The sequence below is a fragment of the Haemaphysalis longicornis genome, unplaced genomic scaffold (assembly GCF_048455015.1).
Source record: "Haemaphysalis longicornis isolate Haplotype H1 unplaced genomic scaffold, Haemaphysalis longicornis Haplotype H1 scaffold_4, whole genome shotgun sequence".
Lineage (NCBI taxonomy): Eukaryota > Metazoa > Arthropoda > Arachnida > Ixodida > Ixodidae > Haemaphysalis > Haemaphysalis longicornis.
Window position 1 is genome coordinate 67,570,286 of NW_027526361.1, and position 23,864 is coordinate 67,594,149.

Genomic DNA, 23,864 nt, shown 5'->3' on the forward strand with positions numbered 1-23,864 from the left:
CTTCGACACCAAAGAAGAAAACTATCACTTACATCTTTTGTTACTAAAGAGAGCAACGATACGCACATCTGTACCGTTTTTTTTTTTCGCGAACTGTTAGGAAAGCTTGCCGCAAGCAAGGGCTAGTCAAGATCAGTCTTGCGCAGTAAGGCGATGTTCAGACTACCGACGTAACAGCCATATCGTGAGCTGTGGACGTAAGAATACGGCGTGTCACGCAGTTCGGTTGGCTGAGATGTGAATTGACGTCATTCTTCAAAGATATTACGACAGCTGCAGCAGCAGTCTGAACCCAGCCTAACTATAGGGACCGGGCAGCTGGACGGGTGGCGCCACCACTCGGCGCTCCCCTCGTCAGTGGAATGAGCCGCTGCATTGGACTACACAGCCTCCCGTTGTTGTTGTCGTGTTTGCTTCGGTGCTTTGTATGTTTTGGTGGCGTTGTGAGCAGACATGTGAGATGAAACGAAGTCTAAACAGATGTGTTCGGTTCTTAGATGCAGTGATGACTACGTAAACTTGTCGGACGCGTCTAAAGTTGGGTATCGGCTGCAACGGCATGAGTGCTTTTTGCAGCGATCTGCGCTTGGCTCCACCCGTTCTGAGTGCGAATAAAACTACTATTATTAGTATTATTTTCTTCTTAAATGCACTAACGGCTACGCAAACTTATTGGATGCTTGTAAGGTTGGAGAAGGGCTACATTGACACCAGCGCTTTTTGCAGCGCTCTGCGCCTGGCTCCGCGCGATCTGAGTAGGAATAAAACTATTAGCAATATTAGAATTCATTTCTACCACTTAAATTATCTTCACTGGTTTCAATGACTACGGTTTCCACGCCAGCCTAAGCGCTGGGATAACTCGATACGTGTGCTTTAAATAGAAAGGCACCTGCATACGAGATGGATTACCGTGTAGCCGTAGAAATGTTGCGGTAGTTTACACTTTCTGTTACCGTGAGCTTTGTACCTTTGGTTTTGGTGAGCGACACTGTGACAGCATGGGAGCCTGCAAGCCGAAGTGGAAATCCCACGTTTGTGGTGGTCATTTTATCAACAGCCAAAGTTATTCACCAACTCTACAGCCCAAGCTACAAACCATCCCTCCTCCCCTCCCCGTTTTACCACCTAATAAAGGCTGGCGCCGATAGTTAAAAAATGTGGCAGTGTTACCGCCAGCTGGTGTTTTTTAATGTTTAAGTATTCTTTACAGAGTACCTAAAAAATCGTGTAATGCCTGGTGAAGACACCAAAAACGCGTGATTACTAGTTGCCTCAAATATGGGTGCATGAGCCCGAGTCCTCCACCACAGACACATTTCCGACACGCTGGAAAAGTTTAGATTTGGAGAGGGGGCATGGAAGTTCAAAATTAAACAGCAAAATCATCTAGCCCTCCGTCTAATGATTATGATGGTTGAACACAAAGCTTTCTTCGTGCGAAATCGAATGGGAAATGGTCAAAGTCAAAGACGCTGCGATCAAAAGACCAAACTGCGCGCTGGTCAAATTCGACGCTTAATTAGTCAAAGTTTAAATCCAGAAGGCAACCAAGGAAACCCATACGATAGAGCTTTGCGATAAACCATCATCGTCGTTACGGAGGTGTACATGATTTTTCAAGCGTAGGTGGCAGCTTGTAAACCGACCGCAGCATTCAGTTGTGAAGCTGAGTACAGGTTTCGGGCACCCTCCTGTCTTGCGTCCTTCAGCCACGCAGGAAATGGTTTTTGAAAAACCATTTACCAACTAGCCAGCAACCATTGCAATTCTTGTAAGCAATGCTTCTCCACGACAAGCAATAACATTCTACTATTATGCGGTATTTATTCTATCAACGATTCCCGATGACTGTAGGAAGAGCATTTCTGTGAAATTAAACACGTTTCAGCCGTAGGTAATGAAGTTACGGAAGCGTCGTCCGTCACAATTTTTGTTTTGAGGTAAATCTTCGAAGACACCCTCCAACTTTGTCTTTCGCTTGTGCACGACGTCGATGCCATTTCGTCATCAACTGCCAAAGGCCAGCGCCGCAGCATTCTAGGCTAGATCGGTTGCACACACCGGCTTTGTGGGAGCATTTAGCGGCAATATACTCCTCGATTCGCGAAACTTCATGCAGGCATGAAAAAATTGCATGAAGCAACGAACTTTCACTTCCAGCTTTACTTCCAGCTTGGCGCATTGAGCGTCGTCTGCTATTTGCAAATACTGAGTATGGGTGTAAATAAGTAAATAACACACATGACATGCCTCGTAAACGTCACATCCACACTCAAGATTTACCGATCTGAAAAATGCACGTCGGGTTACGTGCGCTTTGCAAGCCGCACCGCAGAAAAACGACAGAAAGACATGCACAACTACGCTGCGCTGACCGCCACCGGCATTCCACTGACGAGCGGTTCGCCACGGGCGGCGCTGTTCGCTGAAACGACGGTGGTGCCATACAACGGCCGCCCGGTCCCTATAGTTCATACCACAAGCGGCATGCAGCACTGCGGAGGCTACATTGTTGTCAGTAGAACGCCCACTGAGGGCGCCTAACTCACCGCGAAGGGGCTTTTGAAACTTTTCAGTCTCCCCGCTTTCTTCTATTGGCGTTCTATTCTATTGGTGGCGTTCTATTGGCGGCGAGCGCGCCTCCATGACGTCGGCTTAGGGATTCTCGCATTTGTCGTCTGCTTCACTCAGGCTCGCTCTCCCTGCTGTTTCTTAGCGCTCGGTCGACGTCTGATGCTTGTCCGCACCAGAATTTGTGTGTGCGTAACTTTTTGTCATAATAATAGACATAAAATCGCATACGCTAGCTCAAGGCGTGAGTTGAAGTGCAGTTTTGGATACCGCTACGGAAGAAACATTGCCGGCGTCGCCCCATTCCTTGCGAAGCCGGTCCTGTGCGGAGCGCGAAGATTCGGAGCTAGGCGACAGCTTCTGTATTAAGCAATCTTTCGAACAAAAGGGAATAGCCAGCTGCTAGTAAGCGGAAATAGCGAAAATGCAAGACCAAAACAAATTGTAGGCCTCCGGGGATGTCGGCTTTGACAGAAGGCATCACGATTCCCAGTAATCATATTTAAGGTAAAACCGTTTTTGCAACCTTGCTGAACGCTCGAAAGTATTGTATCACATCTCTTTACGTTGTCATGGCATGACAGTAGGCCGACATACACTATGGGCTGCAAAAACTGTAGGCTGAGTTCCAAATAACCCACTGTGTGTATAGGCTGGTTTTATACCAAGATTCTAACCAGTATTGAGGTTTATTGAGCAAAACGACTCACGTCTACGGTAAAGATAAAGTAACAATATGTTTTTTCAGACCTGGAGGGATATTTCGGCACATTTCCCACAGCTATATCTTCCCAATATTCGGATATGCGTTATAGGAAACCAGCCCTCTATAGGAGGAGGAGGAAAAGGAAACTTTATTTAACAATGAAATCGAGCTGGTTTGTGGGCCGGGTCCTCAGTCCAGGACAAGAGAGTAAGAGTAATTTTCTTCATTTCATAGAACGCCATCCTGAGTAGAATAGGATTTGTTTTTCGCGCCTCGAAGTTGAAAAGCAATAGCGCTGCGTGGAAATATTCATCAGTTTCGATTCTTGTAATATATGCACGCATACTATTTATTGCGTTAGTTAGCGAGTATATCATGCCTTCAACACCGTAATCATGTTATCATTGTTCGGGTTGAGAGTCAGGTCGTGATGATAACCGTGGTTACGATAATAATTCGGAGCACAAAGCCGCCTTTTGAGTACTCTGGACAACGTTGTCTGGGGCGGGATCGCGGTGGCGTAGCACAAACGTTCTCATTATATTTGCATGTGAATTAACAACGCACGCTGCGGATATGCACCTTCTTGCACGCAGCCGTAGCGAAAGTCAATTTGTGAAGCGAATGTATCAACAGTATCTTTGTGAGCCTCCCAAACATCCCCAAACCTTCTAATAAGACGCTTAAGCAAAATTAATGCGTTGAGCACAGAAAAAAAAGACATTCATCTGGTTCAAGCCAACAACAACTAAAGAAATAAAAGATAGCAGTTTTATTTCCTGCTGTGCGATGCGCGTGTAGGGGCCCGCTGCTTGGTACGTATAGCATCTCATTAATACAGCAGGGAAGCCTATTTTGAATACTTATACAGGAGCTCTGAGCGCTGAACCTCGCAAATAAGCTAAAAAAGACGAGTTACACACGATCTTCTGGCCAGTGCTCTGAAGAAAGTTGTTCTCTCTCTCCTCGTTTCGTGCAAACTTGTGGGGGATGCAGCTTGAAATTATTTAGAAGTGTCAGAAGCTGACAAAAATAACTGAATTACTAGAACTATGATTTTAATGCACTAAAGCAACAAAGCGGGCGATTTCTAGCCCAGACACTGCTGCCACTCACAAGCGGAGTGTAGCAGACGACAGCGGCGCGAGTCCTTAAAGGGACACTAAAGTGATTTGTAAACAATGCGGGATTACGAGCGCAAATTGCAGTCCGGAGTTCCTAGGCCCTGTTTCGACCACTCTGAGCGCGTTTACGCGAATTTATTTAGTAGAAAAATCAATTCGAAAATGCTGTCCTCCTCTCTGCACTCTCGCCCATTTTCTTTGGCGTTTTCGTGTGACGTCAGCAGAAGAGGAGCTGGCAATTGGCTGCGCTACTGCACGGTTCGCCGACCTTCCGCAACCGAGTCAGTCGGCCCAACGTTTAGTCCGCCGGCCGCCGACGGGTCATGGCAATTCGCTCGATCAGTTGAAACTAAGCCACAACACGTTTGTGAATGGAAGAATGTGCCTTTCTTTACTTCGTTAGTTTGTACTCTGTATCTAGCTCCAAGTCAAGGTCGCTTCACACAAGCGCTGCACAAGCGCACATGCGACGCTTCGCTGACTGGTACGCCAGTAGGAAAATATAAGGCCTCTTGAAGGGGTAGAAGAGTCAGCTAAGTCAATATAGGTAATAAGGAAATAAAATCAACTGAAATTTTTACCGTACAACGTAAACTAGGGTGCGGGAAGCACTTTTTTGCGCTGGGCGAACAAGCACAGCGGTCAGCGGCACGACTACGCATCTGCGAACGCTTTTCCGTCTAAGAAATGCAATTGCTAGACGTGAGCTATTGTGGAAACTCGGGGGACGCTTACTGCACGAGCGCAAAACAACAAATAGTCACCTAAGCTGCTTGAAATACTAAAACTAAATAAAAGTGTAAACTGGTTATACATTATATACCTTATATTTCCATGTGCACTGTTTGCAGCGCTCTCGCCCGTGGCCGTGTGGTCTGGAGCGCTAGGTATATCATCACAACTGTTTTGCCCGTCACTAGTTCGAATCCCCGCGGGTACAAGCTTTTTTTTTTATATAAGGTAACTTTTTCGTTTTTCGCCGTTGTTTTCTCTATTGAGTTCACCTTTTTTTGGGCCGCAGCGTTCACTGCTCCACGAACTAGTCCGCAGAACTCGCGCAGCCTGGCACTGGCGCGCTAGCGAGTTCTCGTTGGCGTGCTGTTGCCATAGCATCGACTGCTTGCGGGCAGTGGCCACAGGCCAGAATCAACAGACCCTTGGCCTGGTGCGAACACGCTTTTTACGATACAGGCATGAGTGAGGCAAGCTCCAAATATGGGGGAAAAGCGCATGCATTTGTGCGTCTGCGGGGACGCAGAGGGCGTTCATGCACTGCGTAGGCCTCGGCTAGTGAATGCTACGATTCCAAGCCGTCCTGGGAGGCTTATCTTATGCATTTTACAGCCAACAACATGGCAGAAGCGCGGTACTACGATAACTGGGATATTGAGAATGCCCATCCAACGACGCCATCGGATGTCAAACATGTTTTACAGAACCGAAACCGAAACTTGTTTGATTGCTAACCTTGGGCATCGTCCAATCACGGTGCCCCCTCCACGCAACGTCACAGCTTAGTTGGTGCGGCCTCCGCAAACCGCGCATGGTAGTTTTTCTTCTTTCGCGCTTTGTAAAATAATTACCGATTTGTCAACCGAATAAACGATGAAAAGTGTGCTAATTTGAGCCAGTCTACACAGTGCAAGCAAAAACGGGAGCTTGACAAATTCACTTCAGTGTCCCTTTAAGCCGACGTCAGAGCCAGGGGGCGCCACTCAAACATCGTAGCCTCCACAGTGCTGCATGCAGCTTGGGGTATGAACTATAGTTACTAGAATGCGTTACCGGTAACTAGTTACTTTTTTTATTAACTTGCAATTGTAACACTTACTTTTTTACACAGTAGAGAGTTTTAGCACTCCGTATGTTCCGTCGCGTACGTAGCTATATCGTGTTGACCGGGACCCGTCTGGGCACTTGGGCATTCGTCACGGTAGGGGGTTTAGTTCCGCAGGCCTGCCTTCGCCATGTCCCCGCCTCCTCGCCCTTCCACTCGCGCAGGCGCAGACTGGTCCCGGTAAACCCGGTAACGACGTAACGAACGGAAAGGACGGACTGCTAAAACTCTCTACTAGAGAGTTTTAGCATATCGTTACCGTGTTTACGTTACAGTTTAGCGTGTTTGCGGGAGTCGACTGCGCAGAGTGAGAGTTACCGCGAACGGTAACTTACCGGCACAGGCTTCACCGTCGCCAGCGGCTTCCGGTAACACGGTAAACGGTAACGCAATCACGGTAACGATATGCTAAAACTGCCTACTAACTGTAGCAGGAAATACCGTTACGGTTACTTTATTTTTTATAAAAAAATTATCAAACAGCAAAACTTTTAATGTGAAAAGCCGACGTACAATTCCAGATTTTGACTTTTTCGGACTTTCTTCTTTCCATATACAGTAAAAGCTCGGTAATTCAAACCCCGGGCGGCATCATCTCAGTTCCAAATAATGAAAGTTCAAACTAATAGATGTGAAAAATAACAACAGTGCACCGTAATTGCGAAACCATAGGGCATGCCAACACTTTGATGCTTGAAAAAACAAAACAAAAAAAAAACAAACCGTGACTGTACCCTGCCCTTTGTGCTCAAAGCTGACAGCCAGCACTTCGTCTAACAAACGAATGGGGAGGAAAGCCCCCTGTTCGCCTTCCTGAAAACCGAAGAAGAGACTGGCGGCATCTCGTCCGGCCAGTTTCTTAGCGAAGGGACGCAATAGCCCCGTGTACATGGACGCGACGGGGGCGGGGTGAGTTGAGTGGCGGGTTCAGCTTACCTCGACGCGTCCGAGTTTATATGAACTCCCACGGACGAGTCGAGGTGAGCGGTGATCGCAGCGACGCCTTGCGTCGAGGCGAGCCGAAAACCCGTCTTCCGGTACCGGTTTCCGCTCCTCCAAGCCGGCAGAGCAAGAGCAACTTCGGCGCGATGGGGACAGGGGAAGGGGAGACCGCGACGGGCCGGAAAGGTCACAATGGGCGGAGGTATGCGGAGGCCCGTCAACTCGGCGCGACCGGTTATACATGCCCTTTCCGAGCGCGGCGAGTTCAGCCAACCTACCCCCCGTCTCCGGGTCGACCGGACTCGCCGCGACGGCTCCCCGACCCGACGCGTCCGCTTATACATGGGGAGGGCGAGTCCAGAAAACCTGTTTATTTCGACTCAACGCGCCCTCGTCGGGTCAATGTAAACGGGGCTAATATGCTTCGTCCTCGGCCTCCTTGCCGTCATTGGCATGTTCGTTTCTGCTGTTCTGACACGAGATGCGATGCTCTCATCTGTCAGCGCACCACACACACCACTGTACTCGCGTGTTCATTGACATATATAGTTCGGAAAGAATGCATCTTCCGATGCATCTCCTAATACACCGTCCAAAACGCCCGCCACGTGGAATTAGATTGGTTTTACCGTACTTTGTCTTCTCCGCTCTCCAGGTGTCAAAGCACAGGGTGCGTTTCTGTGGCCGTGTGCCAGAGGCCAAGGTGCCGCCGTGGTGAGGTGTAGTTCAAATTATCCGTGGCGGAACGTAGTCCGGTTGTAATTTTCGGCCTTCTTTGTACATATATAGACGTCTACGTAGACTTGACCAGGCCAATTCGTAGAGTGGGAATTATACACAAATTTGAATTATTGAAGTTCGAATTAATAAGCTTTCACTCTACTCTCCATATTTCATTTTTCCTCAACACGGCTTCCTCCGCAGTCAAGGGGAGGTCGCTAAGAGGAGTATCCTTCTTGCAGAAGGCTGAGGTCGGAGGTCGGTCTTTAGGGTGATTTCTTAAAGCTTTTCCTTCGTCTTGAGTCCAACGGAAACAACAGCTAACAAACTTATTGACCGGGCTCAACGAGCTTCCCTCGCCCCTGTTAGAGAGCTCTTCAGGGAAAACCGAAGGGAATCCGACAATTATATTACCGAGCACCACCGAACGGCTGACACCGAAGATTCTGCACTTGAAGCGCTAAATGCATTCCGCAACATGTTGCGCCTTCTTCCGTTCGACTTGACAATCAGGGTGGCCTGGTCAGTTGGGTGAAATATTACGGTGTGGCGGAAAATTTTCGTTGGGGTTTATTGCTCATGCGGTCTCCCGTGATTGGCTGTGCGGCTGAAAACGTTGGAAAAAGCAGCCTGCACAGCCAATCACGTAAGACAGAACGAGAAACCAACCCAAGCGGAAGTTTTCCGCCACCCTGTAGTATTTGCCCTGGGTGAGCATGTCACGACAGGACCAACACAAAAAATTAGTTGCACTGCATGACAATACAAAGCCCAATGATTCTCGTGTTTTTTTTTTTTTTTGTTGTTGAGAAAGAAATTCTGCTTCGCCTCCAAATGTGACGATGAAGCGGCTACGTGACTACACAATTCAATTTGCCCTGCACAAGATGTGCGTACTGCATATTGGAGCTTCGCTTGAGCGGGGAACAGACACGTGGCTGGAAAGCTCTCGTCGTTTTCATACAATTCCGGTGCGACTGGATAATGCACTTCATGTTAGTGCTATCAAGATCCCTTCAAGCTTCTGCTTTCTTTTCATTACAAATGTTAAGCGCGAATGAAAGTAATGCATAGCTTTTGTGAGGGTGTAAGCGATGGTATAGGGACCGGGCAGCTGGATGGGTGGCGCCACCACTCGGCGCTCCCCTCGTCAGTGGAATGAGCCGGTGCATTGGACTACACAGCCTCCCGTTGTTTTTGTCGCGTTTGCTTCGGTGCTTTGTATGTTTTGGTGGCGTTGGGAGCAGAAATGGGAGATGAAACGAAGTCTAGACAGATGTGTTGGGTTCTTAGCTGCAGTAATGACCTCGTAAACTTGTCGGACGCGTCTAAAGTTGGGTATCGGCTGCAATGGCATGAGCGCTTTTTGCAGCGATCTGCGCTTGGCTCCACCCGTTCGGAGTACGAATAAAACTACTAATATTAGTATTATTTTCTTCTTAAATGCACTAACGGCTACGCAAACTTATTGGGTGCTTGTAAGGTTGGGTAAGGGCTACATTGACACGAGCTCTTTTTTCAGCGCTCTGCGCCTGGCTCCGCGCGATCTGAGTAGGAATAAAACTATTAGCAATATTAGAATTCATTTCTACCACTTTAAATTATCTTCACTGGTTTCAATCACTACGGTTTCCACGCCAGCCTTAGCGCAGCTGGGATACCTCGATACGTGCGCTTTAAATAGAAAGGCACCTGCATACGAGATGGATTACCGTAGAAATGTTGCGGTAGTTTACACTTTCTGTAACCGTGAGCTTTCCCATTCAGGCTCCCATGCTGTCACAGTGTCGCTCACCAAAACCTTCGGTTTTGGTGAGCGACATTGTGACAGCATGGGAGCCTGAAAGCGAAGTGGAAATCCCACGTTTGTGGTGGTCATTTTATCAAGAGCCAAAGTTATTCACCAACTCAGCAGCACAAGCTACAAACCATCCCTCCTCCCATTCCCGTTTTACCACCGGCGTAGAATAAAGGCTGGCACCGATAGTTAAAAAATGTGGCCGTGTTAACGTCAGCCGGTGTTTTTTAATGCTTAAGTATTATTTACAGAGTACCTAGAAAAATCGTGTAATGCCTGGTGAAAACACCAAAAGCGTGTGATTATTTGCCTCAAATATGAGTGCATGAGCCCGAGTCCTCCACCACAGACACATTTCCGACACGCTGGAAAAAGTTTAGACTTAGGGAGGGAGCATGGAAGTTCAAAATTAAACAGCAAAATCATCCAGCCCTACGTCTAATGATTATGATGGTTGAACACAAAGCTTTCTTCGTGCGAAATCGAATGGGAAATTGTCAGTCAACGACACTGCGATCAAAAGACCAAACTGCGTGCTGGTCAAATTCGACGCTTAACTAGTCAAAGTTTAAATCCAGAAGGCAACCAAGGAAACCCATACGATAGAGCTTTGCGATAAACCATCATCGTCGTTAGACGGAAGTGCGCATGATTTTTCAAGCGTAGGTGGCAGCTTGTAAACCGATCGCAGCATTCAGTTGTGAAACTGAGTACAGGTTTCGGGCACCCTCCTGTCTTGCGACCTTCAGCCACGCAGGAGTTGGTTTTTGAAAAACCATTTACCAACTAGCCAGCAACCACTGCAATTCTTGTAAAGCAATGCTTCTCCACGACAAGCAATAACGTTTTGCTATCATGCGGTATTATTCTATCAACGATTCCCGATGACTGTAGTGAGAGCATTTCTGTGAAATTAAACACGTTTCAGCCGTAGGTAATGAAGTTACAGAAGCGTCGTCCGTCACAATTTCTGTTTTGAGGTGAATCTTCGAAGACACAGCCCAACTATGTCTTTCGCTTGTGCACGACGTCGACGCGCCGTTTCGTCATCAACTGCCAAAGGCCAGCGCCGCATCATTCCTAGATCAGTTGCACACACCGGCTTTGTGGGAGCATTTAGCGGCAATATACTCCTCGATTCGCGAAACTGCATGCAGGCATGAAGAAATTGCACGAAACAACGAACTTTCACTTCCCGCTTGACTTCCAGCTTGGCGCATTGAGCGTCGTCTGCTATTTGTAAATACTGAGTATGGGCTTAAATAACACACATGGCATGCCTCGTAAACGTCACATCCGCGCTCAAGATTTACCGATCTGAGAAATCCACATGGGGTTACGTACGCTTTGCAAGCTGCACCGCAGAAAAACGACAGAAAGCCATGCACAACTACGCTGCGCTGACCGCCACCGGCATTCCACTGACGAGCGGTTCGCCACGGGTGGCGCTGTTCGCTGAAACGACGGTGGTGCCATACAACGGCCGCCCGGTCCCTATAGGCTGGGCAGTGGTTAGGAGTGAGGAGTTGTGCCCTCCCCCTGCCCCCATCTCCCCCTAAAATGTCTGAGGGTCGTGCATTTTTCCGCAGCTGGAACATTTTCCTGATGACCAACATTTCCCTCAGTGATCAACAGTGCACACCTTTGAAATTAAATCCACTCGGACGTCGCCATTTTGGACTGTTCCATGCGCGCGCATTCCAAGTGCTAAGAAAGTGACTTTAGAAGTATTCTGCGCATACTCCCAACGGCCCAGAAAAGAGGCGGATGTACTCTGCTGATCTGATATAAAAAGGTGTATAGGGACCGGGCAGCTGGACGGGTGGCGCCACCACTCGGCGCTCCCCTCGTCAGTGGAATGAGCCGGTGCATTGGACTACACAGCCTCCCGTTGTTTTTGTCGTGTTTGCTTCGCTGCTTTGTATGTGGCGTTGTGAGCAGACATGTGAGATTAAACGAAGTCTAAACAGATGTGTTGGGTTCTTAGATGCAGTAATGACTACGTAAACTTGTCGGACACGTCTAAAGTTGGGTATCGGCTGCAATGGCATAAGCGCTTTTTGCAGCGATCTGCGCTTGGCTCCACCCGTTCTGAGTACGAATAAAACTACTATTATTACCATTATTTTCTTCTTAAATGCACTCACGGCTACGCAAACTTATTGGATGGTTGTAAGGTTGGGGAAGGGCTACATTGACACGAGCGCTTTTGCAGCGCTCTGAGCCTGGCTCCGCGCGATTTGAGTGGGAATCAAACTATTAGCAATATTAGAATTCATTTCTACCACTTTAAATTATCTTCACTGATTTCAATGACTACGGTTTCCACGCCAGCCTTAGCGCTGGGATACCTCGATACGTGTGCTTTGAAGAGAAGGGCAATTACGTACGAGATGGATTACCGTGTAGCCGTAGAAATTATGCGGTAGTTTGCACTTTCTTTCTGTAACCGTCAGCTTTGTGCCTTCGGTTTTTGTGAGCGACACTGTGACAGCATGGGAGCCTGAAAGCCGAAGTGGAAAACCCACGTTTCTGGTGGTCATTTTATCAAGAGCCAAAGTTATTCACCGACTCAACAGCCCAAGCTAAAAACCATCCCTCCTCCCCTTCCCGTTTTACCGTAACCCTGCGTAGAATAAAGGCTGGCACCGATAGTTAAAAAATGTGGCCGGTGTTTTTTAATGCGTAAGTATTCTTTACAGAGTACCTAAAAAATCGTGTAATGCCTGGTGAAGACACCAAAAACGCGCGATTAGTTGCCTCAAATATGGGTGCATGAGCCCGAGTCCTCTACCACAGACACATTTCCGACACGGTGGAAAAAGTTTAGATTTGGAGAGGGGGCACGGACGTTCAAAATTAAACAGCAAAATCATCTAGCCCTCCGTCTAGTGATTACCATGGTTGAACGCAAAGCATTCTTCGCATGAAATCTAATGGGAATTGGTCAAAGACGCTGCGATCAAAAGACCAAACTGCGTGCTGGTCAAATTCGACGCTTAACTAGACAAAGTTTAAATCCAGAAGGCAACCAAGAAAACGCATACGATAGAGCTTTGCGATAAACCATCATCGTCGTTAGACGGAGGTGTGCATAATTTTTCAAGCGTAAGAGGCAGCTTGTAAACCGACCGCAGCATTCAGTTGTGAAGCTGAGTACAGGTTTCGGGCACCCTCCTGTCTTGCGTCCTTCAGTCACGCAGGAATTGGTTTTTGAAAAACCATTTACCAACTAGCCAGAAACCATTGCAATTCTTGTGAAGCAATGCTTCTCCACGACAAGCAATAACATTCTACTATCATGCGTACTATCATGCGGTATTTATTCTATCAAGGATTCCCGATGACTGTAGTAAGATCATTTCTGTGAAATTAAACACGTTTCAGCCGTAGGTAATGAAGATACGGAAGCGTCATCCGTCACAATTTCTGTTTTGAGGTAAATCTTCGAAGACACCCTCAAACTTTGTCTTTCGCTTGTGCACGACGTCGGCGCCGTTTCGTCATCAACTGCCAAAGGCCTTCGCCGCAGCATTCCTAGATCGGTTGCACACACCGGCTTTGTGGGAGCATTTAGCGGGAATATACTCCTCGATTCGCAAAACTGCATGCAGGCATGAAAAAATTGCATGAAGCAACGAACTTTCACTTCCAGCTTGACTTCCAGCTTGGCGCATTGAGCGTCGTCTGCTATTTGTAAATACTGAGTATTGGCGTAAATAACACACATGGCATACCTTGTAAACGTCACATGCACACTCAAGATTTACCGATCTGAAAAATGCCCGTGGGGTTACGTTCGCTTTGCAAGCCGCACCGCAGAAAAACGACAGAAAGTCATGCACAACTACGCTGCGCTGACAGCCACCGGCATTCCACTGACGAGCGGTTCGCCACGGGCGGCGCTGTTCGGTGAAACGACGGTGGTGCCATACAACGGCCGCCCGGTCCCTATACAGTGCTACCGTCGCTGATATTGAGACAACCTATCAACGTAAATAAAATGGGGCGATGTCAGTGACGCCGTGTGGTATCGCAATCCCGGTGGGCGTGAACGTGGGGACGCGCGGATTCTGCTGTTATCGTCGTGAAAAGTACGACACAGCACCAACGCGCATGCAAAATGCAAGATCAGCGGCGAAGAATCGTACCGCGCCATGGACGCCCTTTCTTGCCGATCTGCCAGCAGCCCCATCGGGAAGGTGTAGGTAGCGGGGGTCTCATGTTATTCCCGAAAGGATTGGTGTGTGTGGGGAGTGTGTAAAGAAACTGCAAATGTGTTAAGATATACAGGCAGCAAGACAAAGAAATACGAACCGCGGAGCGCAGAGCCTCCGGTGCATGCTGCGTCATCAAGCTGTCAGGTTAAGATGCTCTGCGCATTCGCTGGTCTTTTACACATTTGAGAGTATGGCCTGCACTTAGATCGGATGCCTATTCAGTGAGCCGACGCTGTATATTTATTTCGTTGCGCATTTAAGCGCCACTGCGCAGCTCCCCAATGAGCACACTGCGGGTCCGTATGACAGGAGGGTCATTTTGCTTGCGGCGCTAGGCAGCACTGGCTTGTCGTTACCGATGACATCCGCTCGTGCATTTAACTTTGCTGGTGCCTGTTTACTCAAAATTGGAGATGTAAGACGGTTCTTTTTAAGGACGGTAGTATTTCCTGGGCTACTTAAACGCGAACGTTTTGGTCTGTCTGTCCGTCAGTTCCTCGATTCAGCCGCCCTGCCAAAAGGTAAAAGAATGCCTGAACGAGGAAATTCCGTTCGTACCGTGTTTACCGGGACGCGACTGCGCCTGCGCGTGCGGGCACGGCGAGGAGGACACCCTCCACCGTGACGAATGCGCAGGCAGGGCGAAGGCCGGCCCGCGTAACTAATTGGCCCAATCGAAACGAATGCGCAAGTGTCCACTCGGGTACCGGCAAACGCTGTACGAACGGAAAGAACGGAACAAACGGAGAGCTAAAGCTCTCTACTCTCTACGCGTTCTCTATTAGGGGCGAAGCCCCTTAGGGGCTCGGGTTGTTGGCGTCTCCTGTAGTCGTCGTAAGCGTCGTCTCATGTAGTCACGGTACTAAAACACCGGGAAACTCATTTACGCCTCGCACTAGAACGTAACGCTTACAAAAAAAAAAAAAAAAACACCGGGACACTCGGTTACGCATTGCGCTAGAACGCCTCGTGCTTCAAATACACGAGACTTTTACCGCAAAGCTCTACCCCCCAGCGGTTTCATCTCTGTTGGCAAAAACGCCAAGGCGCCAACAATGCACTTCTACACTGCATGTTTCGCCCCTCCGCCGGTTTCACGTTAGTGGAGATGGCCCGGGATTCTTTTTCAAGTTTCACTTTGATCAAACACGCAGCACAGACTGACACCTGAGTACGTGTGAGCTACTGAGCTTGAGGATTTTGCTTGCCCTATCATCCCATCGGCATTTGAAGTACATCTCTGTCGCACTGGCCTTGTAAATAGTGGGTGCCCAGCCAAAGAGAAGGAGCCAAATGTCCCAAAAATGTTTAAAATTAACTTCATTATTTCTTTTACCAAGTCAGGGAATCGATGCAAGATTTTAGTACTTGGAGGAGTTAATTGAAACAAACGTGTGATACAAAATAAACTATCGGAACAGCAAACGTAAACATCGAGAAATTAAGGCTTCGACGGAAAAGAGATTGTGAACAAGGCTCCCGTTCTTGGTGCCGAAAGTTTGTTGTTTGTGGTCGGCGTCCTCACTCCTTCTGGAAATGTCGAAAAAGTAGTGAAATGAATGACGTGTGCAATCTGTTAAGTTTCCTGAGAAGTTGCTTTTGCTAAAGTGCAATAATGTCACTTCCTGGGGCTTTCCAATAAAATTGCGTACTTCTCTTAATGATTCACCTTTATCAGTAACTGAGCAGTGCGTAATGTATTTGGTTGTAAATACATGACGCTGCAGAGAAAATGTATGTCCACAGCATGATCTTGCTGAAACAAAAGTGATTTAGTGGATATGTGCATTCCGGGATACCTTTTTTCTGTGTCTGCAGAGGTTTCTCTAAAATATACCGTTACGTCAAAATATAAATGTATCTAAGTATCCATATTTTAGGCGCCAAACACGTGCATCACGATATTTGTACTACGGAATAATTTTAAGGTATCTCTACCAAGCCCTGAGTACACCTTAAGCCTGCCGAGTCGCGGGCGGGTGGCTACGGCGTGCCTCATAGCCCTAGTATCACTTAACACGTGAAAGGTAGGCAGACAGAAAAAAACGTTAAAATAAAGTTACTATCATTATCATCAACGTTAATTGTGCCGAATAAAATTAAGAAAGAATTGCTGTTCGAACAGGCAATGTTGATTCTCATCAAATTGCTTCCCCGAAGGCGCTACCACAGCGCACATTTCTGAAAGTTTCTATACAGAGGGACGCAAACGCACACGTAATATTGGCGGAATGTATCGATGTGCAAATAATTAAACTACAGAATTAGGAAAGACCATTGATATCAACACCGCAAGCGGTACTTTACTTTTAATCTAGATATCGCCTTCAATACCTTTCGCATACATGTGTTTCAGTGTATGCTACGTACTACAGCGACAAGGGCACATTTATGTCGCGGGGCCCCTGGCGGAAAAATATGAGTTCGATTAATTGTAGGTGCTCAAAGCAAACCACACAGTGGTGAAGGAAAGAACATTGTATCAGCATAAGCAATTAGAATATTATATCAGCTACATCTTTTCCTCATCAGAGCGAAAGCAGACGCCACTGACCATTCAGAGTGGTACGCGTCGTGGGTCGGCCTACTAAATATTGATTCTCTTGGGCAAACGTCCGTAACAAGGAAACTGACTTCTTCACTGTCTGTGGGACCAGAAAGAGGTTTTAGTGACAGGAGAAACGCAGGAAGGTCAGCCTGATATCACCCTGTGTGAGGGAAAAAGAAAGAGCGTTGACAGAGGATGAGAGAAATGAAGATAGGGGAGAATTGAAGACATGTAAAGTGGAGGCCGAGGGGAACGGCAGAGATGATGATAATGATGAACAAACGTTTATTATAGGGTAATGGTGAAAACTCGCGTAAAAATAGACCAGTTAGGGTAGAGAACTTGTCGAATCGAAGATGCGATAAAACAGCAATTTTGAATATCGAACTCAATGCCGATATGTTTACACATGTTATCGTTTTTATTACGCACGTACTCTTGTCTGCAAGCTTATGCCCTTCGATTTTAAGAAAGGCGAATTGGAAATACTGCAAGAAATTTCTTCGAAATTGCTAAAACCGTGAGATTGCTGCTGGCGTTAGCATTCTTCGACACGGCGAATGGTCAAATCCCACTATCAACTGTTCTTGACCTCAACTCTCTGCAGTAGCTTGTAGGTCGGCCCGTGTGCTTGGCCGAAGGGCGTCTTCGTCAAAGCTGGTCGCAGTTCCGTTAGTGCCCTGGAATCGGCATTTAAGGATGTCTTCAGCCCTTTGCCGTCGTGTTGAATGGTAAAGGTTTACCTCAAACTCTCCTTACAAATTTCCCACGAGTTCAGTGAAGCTTCATGGTTTTCGAACCATTTCCGGGCCGTACTTTCCAGAAAGAAATAAAGTATTTGCCAGCAGTGGTCTACGGGCCATCTGTTGCTGCGAGCCACGCATTCATACTGATCAATCCAGCCATCGACGTCTTCAAATGCATCGCCATGAAAAGAGGAGGTGTTGTCGGTATAATGGGCCAGTGCACAACGGGGGAGTAAGGTGCATTGGTTCGATGCGCCTGTGACATCATCCTTGAAAATACAGGGCTCATCGGGTTGTCTGGTAGTGGCATGAACTACAGAGTGTGGCCTTGCAGCCGCCTGCTCGTGTGTCTCCGTCTTTAAGGCGGCGCATCGGCCCGGGCTTAGAATTGGACTTCCCTAGCGTGTTCAACGAGGTGACCACGGGGTTGTCGAAATGACAAAGTTAATGTACCCAGCACCTGCGTCAGATTGTCACCAATGAGACGATGGATCTTGGTGGTTGAGGGTTAATGGAATAAGCTTCATTGCCACGAACTCGTCGGGTTCCAACCAGCGTCCGCGCGCTTAGAGCGCGCGACATCGTCTTCCTCTGGCCGTCAGTCGATGATGGTTGCCAGTGGTGGATTGATGAGGAAGCTGAAGCGAGCTGACCTCAGACTGCTCATAGTAATGCTTGAGGCATTGGGGGTAATGCGACAACGTAGGACTCATTGAATGCCACCCTTCTTCCTAGTGAGGCGTGGCTGCTGTTCTCGTATTCGACCTGGAGGATACCGGGGAGGCCTCACAGTGGCTCAATCGATGTAAGGCTCATGCAACCCAAATCATATAATCGGCCTGCAGACTCGATGTCGAGAACACGATATTACGTGACTTGTGGACTCTGATGTATACTCGTATTCTTTGCGCTCTGTCATACGTAAAATTAGCGTCATCGCAGCGGTCCCAGTTTGATTGGCTACTCCGGCCTGCTACCCGTCTGACTTTAGTGGTCCATAGATACAACCCCTTGCCAAAATTGAGGTTGCTCAGGCGTTCGAGTCACTGTCAGATCAAAAATATCATTTCGGGGCACAACACTTCCGTCTCCAGCTGATCCTCCTCAATAGACATTACAGCGACATACCCCCTTGGTATCCCCCCATATCCACAACCTCACATCCAGGACGTCGTCGAGCTCGAATATGTACTCTTCGTTATCGCTATGGTGATCTAGCAACAGTGATGTACACAGATGCCTCCTTTTCCTCCAAAGGCGCACGCGGGGTCACAGTAGTTCTTACTCCTGCCCACAAACCTTTGCAGGAAAGATACTCGAGTGTTCCTTCGGCCCTCTCTCTAGAGAAGCAGAAGAGTCTGAGGCCCTGGAAGGAGGGCACCACCCCTAGGACAATCGCGACACCTTTTGTTTCCTAATAAGCATTTCTCTCTCTCTCTCTCTTGAGGCCCAAGTAATCACTGACGCAATCTTATCCTTAGCCACTCCTGTTAACTGCGCGATCCTCAGCGAGTGGGGATGCCCTCCGCTTGTTCCAGGCGAAGTTGCTTCCCATCAATATGATGCGACCACTCCACACTCATCTGGCCAAACACACTGGTAATAGTTACGTGCTGGACTTCATTCCCGGTCACGCAAGCGTGCCGGGGTACGTGCTGGTGCGTCAGCTCTCCCGTGCTCCGTCCCAACTGGGAGACTCGGAGACGCCCTGGCCAATCCCTTTCCACCCATCCACGCTGGCGCGACAGGCCCGTTTACTTCGACGCCACTGTGCAACAGTTAGTCAGAGATAGGCAGACTCTTCCTTCTCCCTCTCACCTGTTACCTCGGGCATATGCTTGTCTTATGCGGCAAGCACAAACGGATAGCCTTTGAGCCCCACACATACATCGATAGAAGGCCATCGCAGCTCTGCACGGTGCTCTTAGCGTTCTGGCGTACCCAATACGCTTATATTCTTTGAAGCTGCTATGGTTCTTAAGCATTCCTTTCAACTCATTTGAAACCCCTTTCTCCCTCCCCCCCTCTTCCTTCCAAGACTGGCTCGCGCCACCAGACGGAACGGTCATCCGTCTGTATAGTTATTTTTCTCCCAAAACAATAGCGTCACCTGATGTACCAGATCATAGCGGCTCCATGGATTGGAGTCGGTATAAATTTTGTCCACCCATCCATTCGCCCGCCCATCCGTCTGTCCATCTCAAAATAGCTCGGAACAAAGTAGTTATTTTTAAAAATAAACATTTAGCGGGGCTGAACACAATGAAAAGTTTGGTAGTTTAATACAAGTGTACTTTTATGTCAGACATACACAAAACTGCAATGCATGCGAGTTCTTTGAATGCCTGGACAATGTTTTCTCCGTAAGTGGGAGGTCAGTCGCGCAAGCAGTGTTGTTTCAGCGAGAAGCCCCCCTAAGACACCAGTGAGCTGGTTGCTTCCTTAGAACTTTTCAGTCTCCCGCATGCTTAATGGGTAGGAGAGAAAAGTCGTGGATACTTTGTCCAACTTGTCGGCGTCCTTGTATGTAGACGAAAACTTGTCCTGTTTGGCACCTTCAACCAAGTTTTTCTGCGCAATTGCGCGGATCTTATCGCCATTTAATAGTTTCCACGACGTTTCTGACGATCAGGGGATCAGGCACGAACCACAAGTGCGCACTGAAAGGAGCGTACTTAGAAGCTACTGTTCTAACCCGCAACAAAGATAATGGAAATCCATGCGTACCGTAGCATGTAGAATGTACGCAACATGACAAGATCTTTCTACGTAACACAACGCATGTAGGACAAAAAAATGTTTCGTTGCCGCTATACCATCCTAGATAGACATGTGAATGAACAGTACGAAAAGCAAGGTCATGATACAGCCATAGTGCCTGGTTGCCGCCTTCCAAAGGAAACGTATACGGAAAGTATTAAGCGAGGTACAGGTATACAAAGCGAGGCATAAGATGGTACAATGCGACGCGAACCATATATACAAGTTGAAAAACTGCGATATACACATATGATAACATGCAGACTTCCGAAGTAATCACGAGTCACAATAACAAAGAAAGGAAAGAGAATCCTAAATACAGGTGAAAATAATTCACGAAGGCATTATGAATGATGAAGAAATGTGACGGTCGCAAGCCCAAAGGGCGACTACGCCTCAACAATCAGAACACGCTCCGTGGGCGGTTCGTCGTGCCATGGTAATAGGACTTCGAGAAGGCCAGGTAGATGTCCTCCAGCATTGTCTCGGAGACGAGCACGTAGTCGCAGCGGAACCCCTGGAGCAGTAGGCTGATGCTCGAGAACACCTCGCTCCAGGGACGCTTCTCATACATCTCGAAGCTCAGCAGGCCCTGCATGCCGACGAAGAATGATATTACTGAATGGGGCGTATTACTTAAAGGGGCACTGACACAAAAATTTTGCATCTTGTTTTTTTTGTTGCAATAAGTAGCTAGTGACCTACTTATAACCTGTAGAAACCTCATTTGCTTCAGCGTGCGACGGTTGTTTAATTAGAGGCATTTTCAATGCGGCCAGTCGCAGTTTCGGTTTCAGCGAGTGCCGCGAAACGATGGATTTTGTGGATTTTGTGTGCACAAAGCTGACCACGTGACCGTCGGAGGGATATCACAGAGCAGAGCCACCGTAGCACTGTCGAATCCGCATCGACGGCAGTTTCTGCGAATGCCCCCACGTACTGATCTCGTGAGGCGCTTAATTAAAAAGCGACCGTGGATGTGACACAGGCACTGCGAGTGCAAATGCTACCGCGGCTAAAGAACGACGCGCGACGCTCGAGACGGTGGGTGGCAAGACGCGCGCTGGGAGCAGCCACCCGGTCTGCCTATAGGTCCGCCTACAGATGTGTTCGGCTTAGCACTGCGGCGGATATTCGAGTGCCGCTCTCGTAAGCGGTGCAGATGACAATTTTTAATGCAACCCGCCATCGCATCATCAACTCCTTTCTCATGTAAGCCACCATGGTCGGGACTTTGGGACAATTTCGTGCAGCGGTAACAAGCTATCACTCGAGCTACCTGCGCCGGCCTGGGCCACTTCGCGGCTGTGGCCGCCGCCTGCACAGCGACCGTGCGGCTAGCTCAGTGGGCTTTTCGTGCCTCCGGCGCGTTTTCGCATCCAATGGTAATAAACAGTTATAGAAACAGAGTGCCTGGAATCGCTGTAGAACTTTGGTCGCAGCCAGCTGCCCGATTAGCTGACGAAATCACGGCGCCTCCGCCGCCAACGATCGGGTCGTTCGTTCTCGAGAGCAGAAGCTCCGCCCTCCGGCCACTCCGGCCCTCCGATTGGAGCGGCGAGCCGAAAAACGCCGGCAATGTGGAAGCGGCAAACACAAACTCGTGACGTGTTTGGATGTTGTTTATTTACACTCGGATGTCGATTGCGCGTGGCCCTCTGCTGGCTGCTCGGTAGCGTTTTGCACACTTTAAAATTGATTTTAAATATGTTCTAGGCTGTATTCGCCGCTGATATTTTGCAGATGATGTATATGTGTTCTCACCAATCTATCTCCGAAGTTATCTCGCCTTCGAAATTTTGTGTCAGTGCCCCTTTAATGGTATTACAGTTCAACTTCAACAGCGTTTTAAAGCACAAAGTTTCTGTAGTGCCCATCTGAAACGTGCGGGCATATATGCACTCATTTGCGCTACACAAAGCCGATGTAAATAAAAAGAAATTTGACCCTTCAAACGAATTTGTAAGAACATAAAATATGGTGGCAACTGATAGGTGTAGCTGAGCTAATAGCGTATCGAAAGCGTAATCGGAAAGCTGTGGGTTCGGATCCTACCAGGCGCGCATATTTTCTACCCTTTTTTATCCGAGAATTGTGTGTGACGTCTTGGGCCAGGCACAAAGTATCCTTGTAGAGGAGCGCTTGTGTGGATAGGGATGCCGGACTTCTTAGAATACGTGACGTAGGCCTCATGTGGTGAACCTCCCGAGAGGCTTAGAGGGGCACTTTTCATGTCATAAAAACGCCGGTTAAGATACCTCGCACCCGTTTAACATGGCACGCGAGTAATGCAGTGGGAGAGGCGACAAGAGTTCTCACCCGGTGGTAGTAGATGAGGCGGCTGTCGGGGAAGAGTGCCGTCATGACGGGCTGCACTTCGAGGACGCGCTCTTTCTCGGGGCCCGACAGCTGGATCTTGACGGTCATGCCCTGGCCGAACTTCTCGCGCAGGTGGTCGATGGTGCCGATGCACTGCAGGTGGCCGTCCACGATTATGGCCAGCCGCTTGCACATCAGCTCCAGCTGCCGCATGCTGCATCAGGGGCCGCCAGCACAACTGAGGTCTGCGTCGTGTAGATCTAACTATAGGGTGCGCTCATCGAGACGCCCCAGGTCAAATTCTTGATCTTGCCGTCAAGTAAGAACTGAGATTAAATGAGTCACGCTGCCAACCGGAGAAGCCTTAGACCAAACTCCCCTTTCAAAAGAATGCTTCTGAGTGACCTCATTGATATCGTGTATGGATCTCCTTTCGGGGCGCCAAAGTGTCCACCGAATGGTATCATAAAATAGTTCGCATAACTACACCCAAAGAACACTGTTTGTATGGCTGTGTGTACGTCATAGCGCGCCACCATCGCCCTAATCCTGACCCACTTCTCTCGTGTCCAAGGCTAACTGTGCACAAGAAAAATTGCAGCAGGACGTAGCACCTCCTGCTACACGTTCATGCTATAGACAGTTCGGATTTCTGCACGGTCACGCCGTTGCACGGGCTGCTTACCCAGTGGAGGCGTATAGGAAAGTAGTCTTCGACTTCTTGCAAAGGTGTTGGATGACCTGGTAGAGCCTTTGGTGTGTGACGGCGTCCACTCCTTGCAAAGGCTCGTCCAGAAAAACCAGGCTGGGGGTGCCGGTCAGTGCAATGGCCAGCGAAAGCTTCCGCTTGTCCGAGAGGCTTAAAAAAAAAAAAAAAAAAACGTTTGACAGACATGCATTAAGTGAAACTACGACCCTCTCTCCTAAGCTGGTAGTACCAGCGTAACAGGAAAAGGCAGCTTTTGTTCCCACCTTGCAGTCAAATGCGAAGCGCCAGTTCATTGCATTTCTTTCATTAGGCCGCACCTTTCAAGGTGCTCCTGTACTCGAGGATTTTCCTCGAGTACAGGAGCTTCCTCCATTTCCTGAGTGCGGCTGCGAAACGGACAAATTACCATGCTCAGCACTAAGTTTCACCTTCATTCCATCCCCTGGTGACAGGTGAATATTCTATGAGCGGAGGAAATCCCCACTTGAATATTTATAGTAAGAATAGTGCTATTCTGAAAGCACAGACTGCGTGCAGACACCTTGTCTTAGGGAGACTACTTGTTACAGTTTCATTACGCTTGCTGCAGTAATTCTTAGTGGGCCCATGGCGATGGTATAAAAATAATATGTTCTATTCGCATACGATTGCCCCCTCAAGATAGTTTTGGTATCCGTGCCAAGCGTAATATTTTTTTGTTCTTTGTGTAGAATGATACTCCGGGATCTAATAGTTTTCAAGCTGTTTTTCAAGATGAATTTAAGGGAAAATGCGCCCCAGTTGAAGCCACAAGTGATTTTGCTTTTTTTTAGCTTTACGATTCGGTGAACATCTATTCTCACAAACGAGCGAAGCGCGTTC

At 48.2% G+C, this 23,864-nt stretch overlaps 1 protein-coding gene across 3 annotated transcripts in view; it reads right to left on the reverse strand.

Moving 5' to 3' along the window:
- Positions 1-19,252: 19,252 nt before the first annotated feature.
- LOC144178866 (phospholipid-transporting ATPase ABCA3-like) overlaps positions 19,253-23,864 on the reverse strand; it is a 35,771-nt gene continuing 31,159 nt past the window's right edge. For all 3 annotated transcript variants that reach the window (XM_077707010.1, XM_077707008.1, XM_077707009.1), the window contains 3 exons: positions 22,980-23,153; positions 22,295-22,508; positions 19,253-20,567 (listed from right to left, as the gene is read on the reverse strand). In XM_077707010.1, the coding sequence (XP_077563136.1) occupies positions 20,379-20,567; positions 22,295-22,508; positions 22,980-23,153 (577 nt within the window). In that variant the 3' untranslated portion in view covers positions 19,253-20,378. The remainder of the gene's footprint in view (positions 20,568-22,294; positions 22,509-22,979; positions 23,154-23,864) is intronic.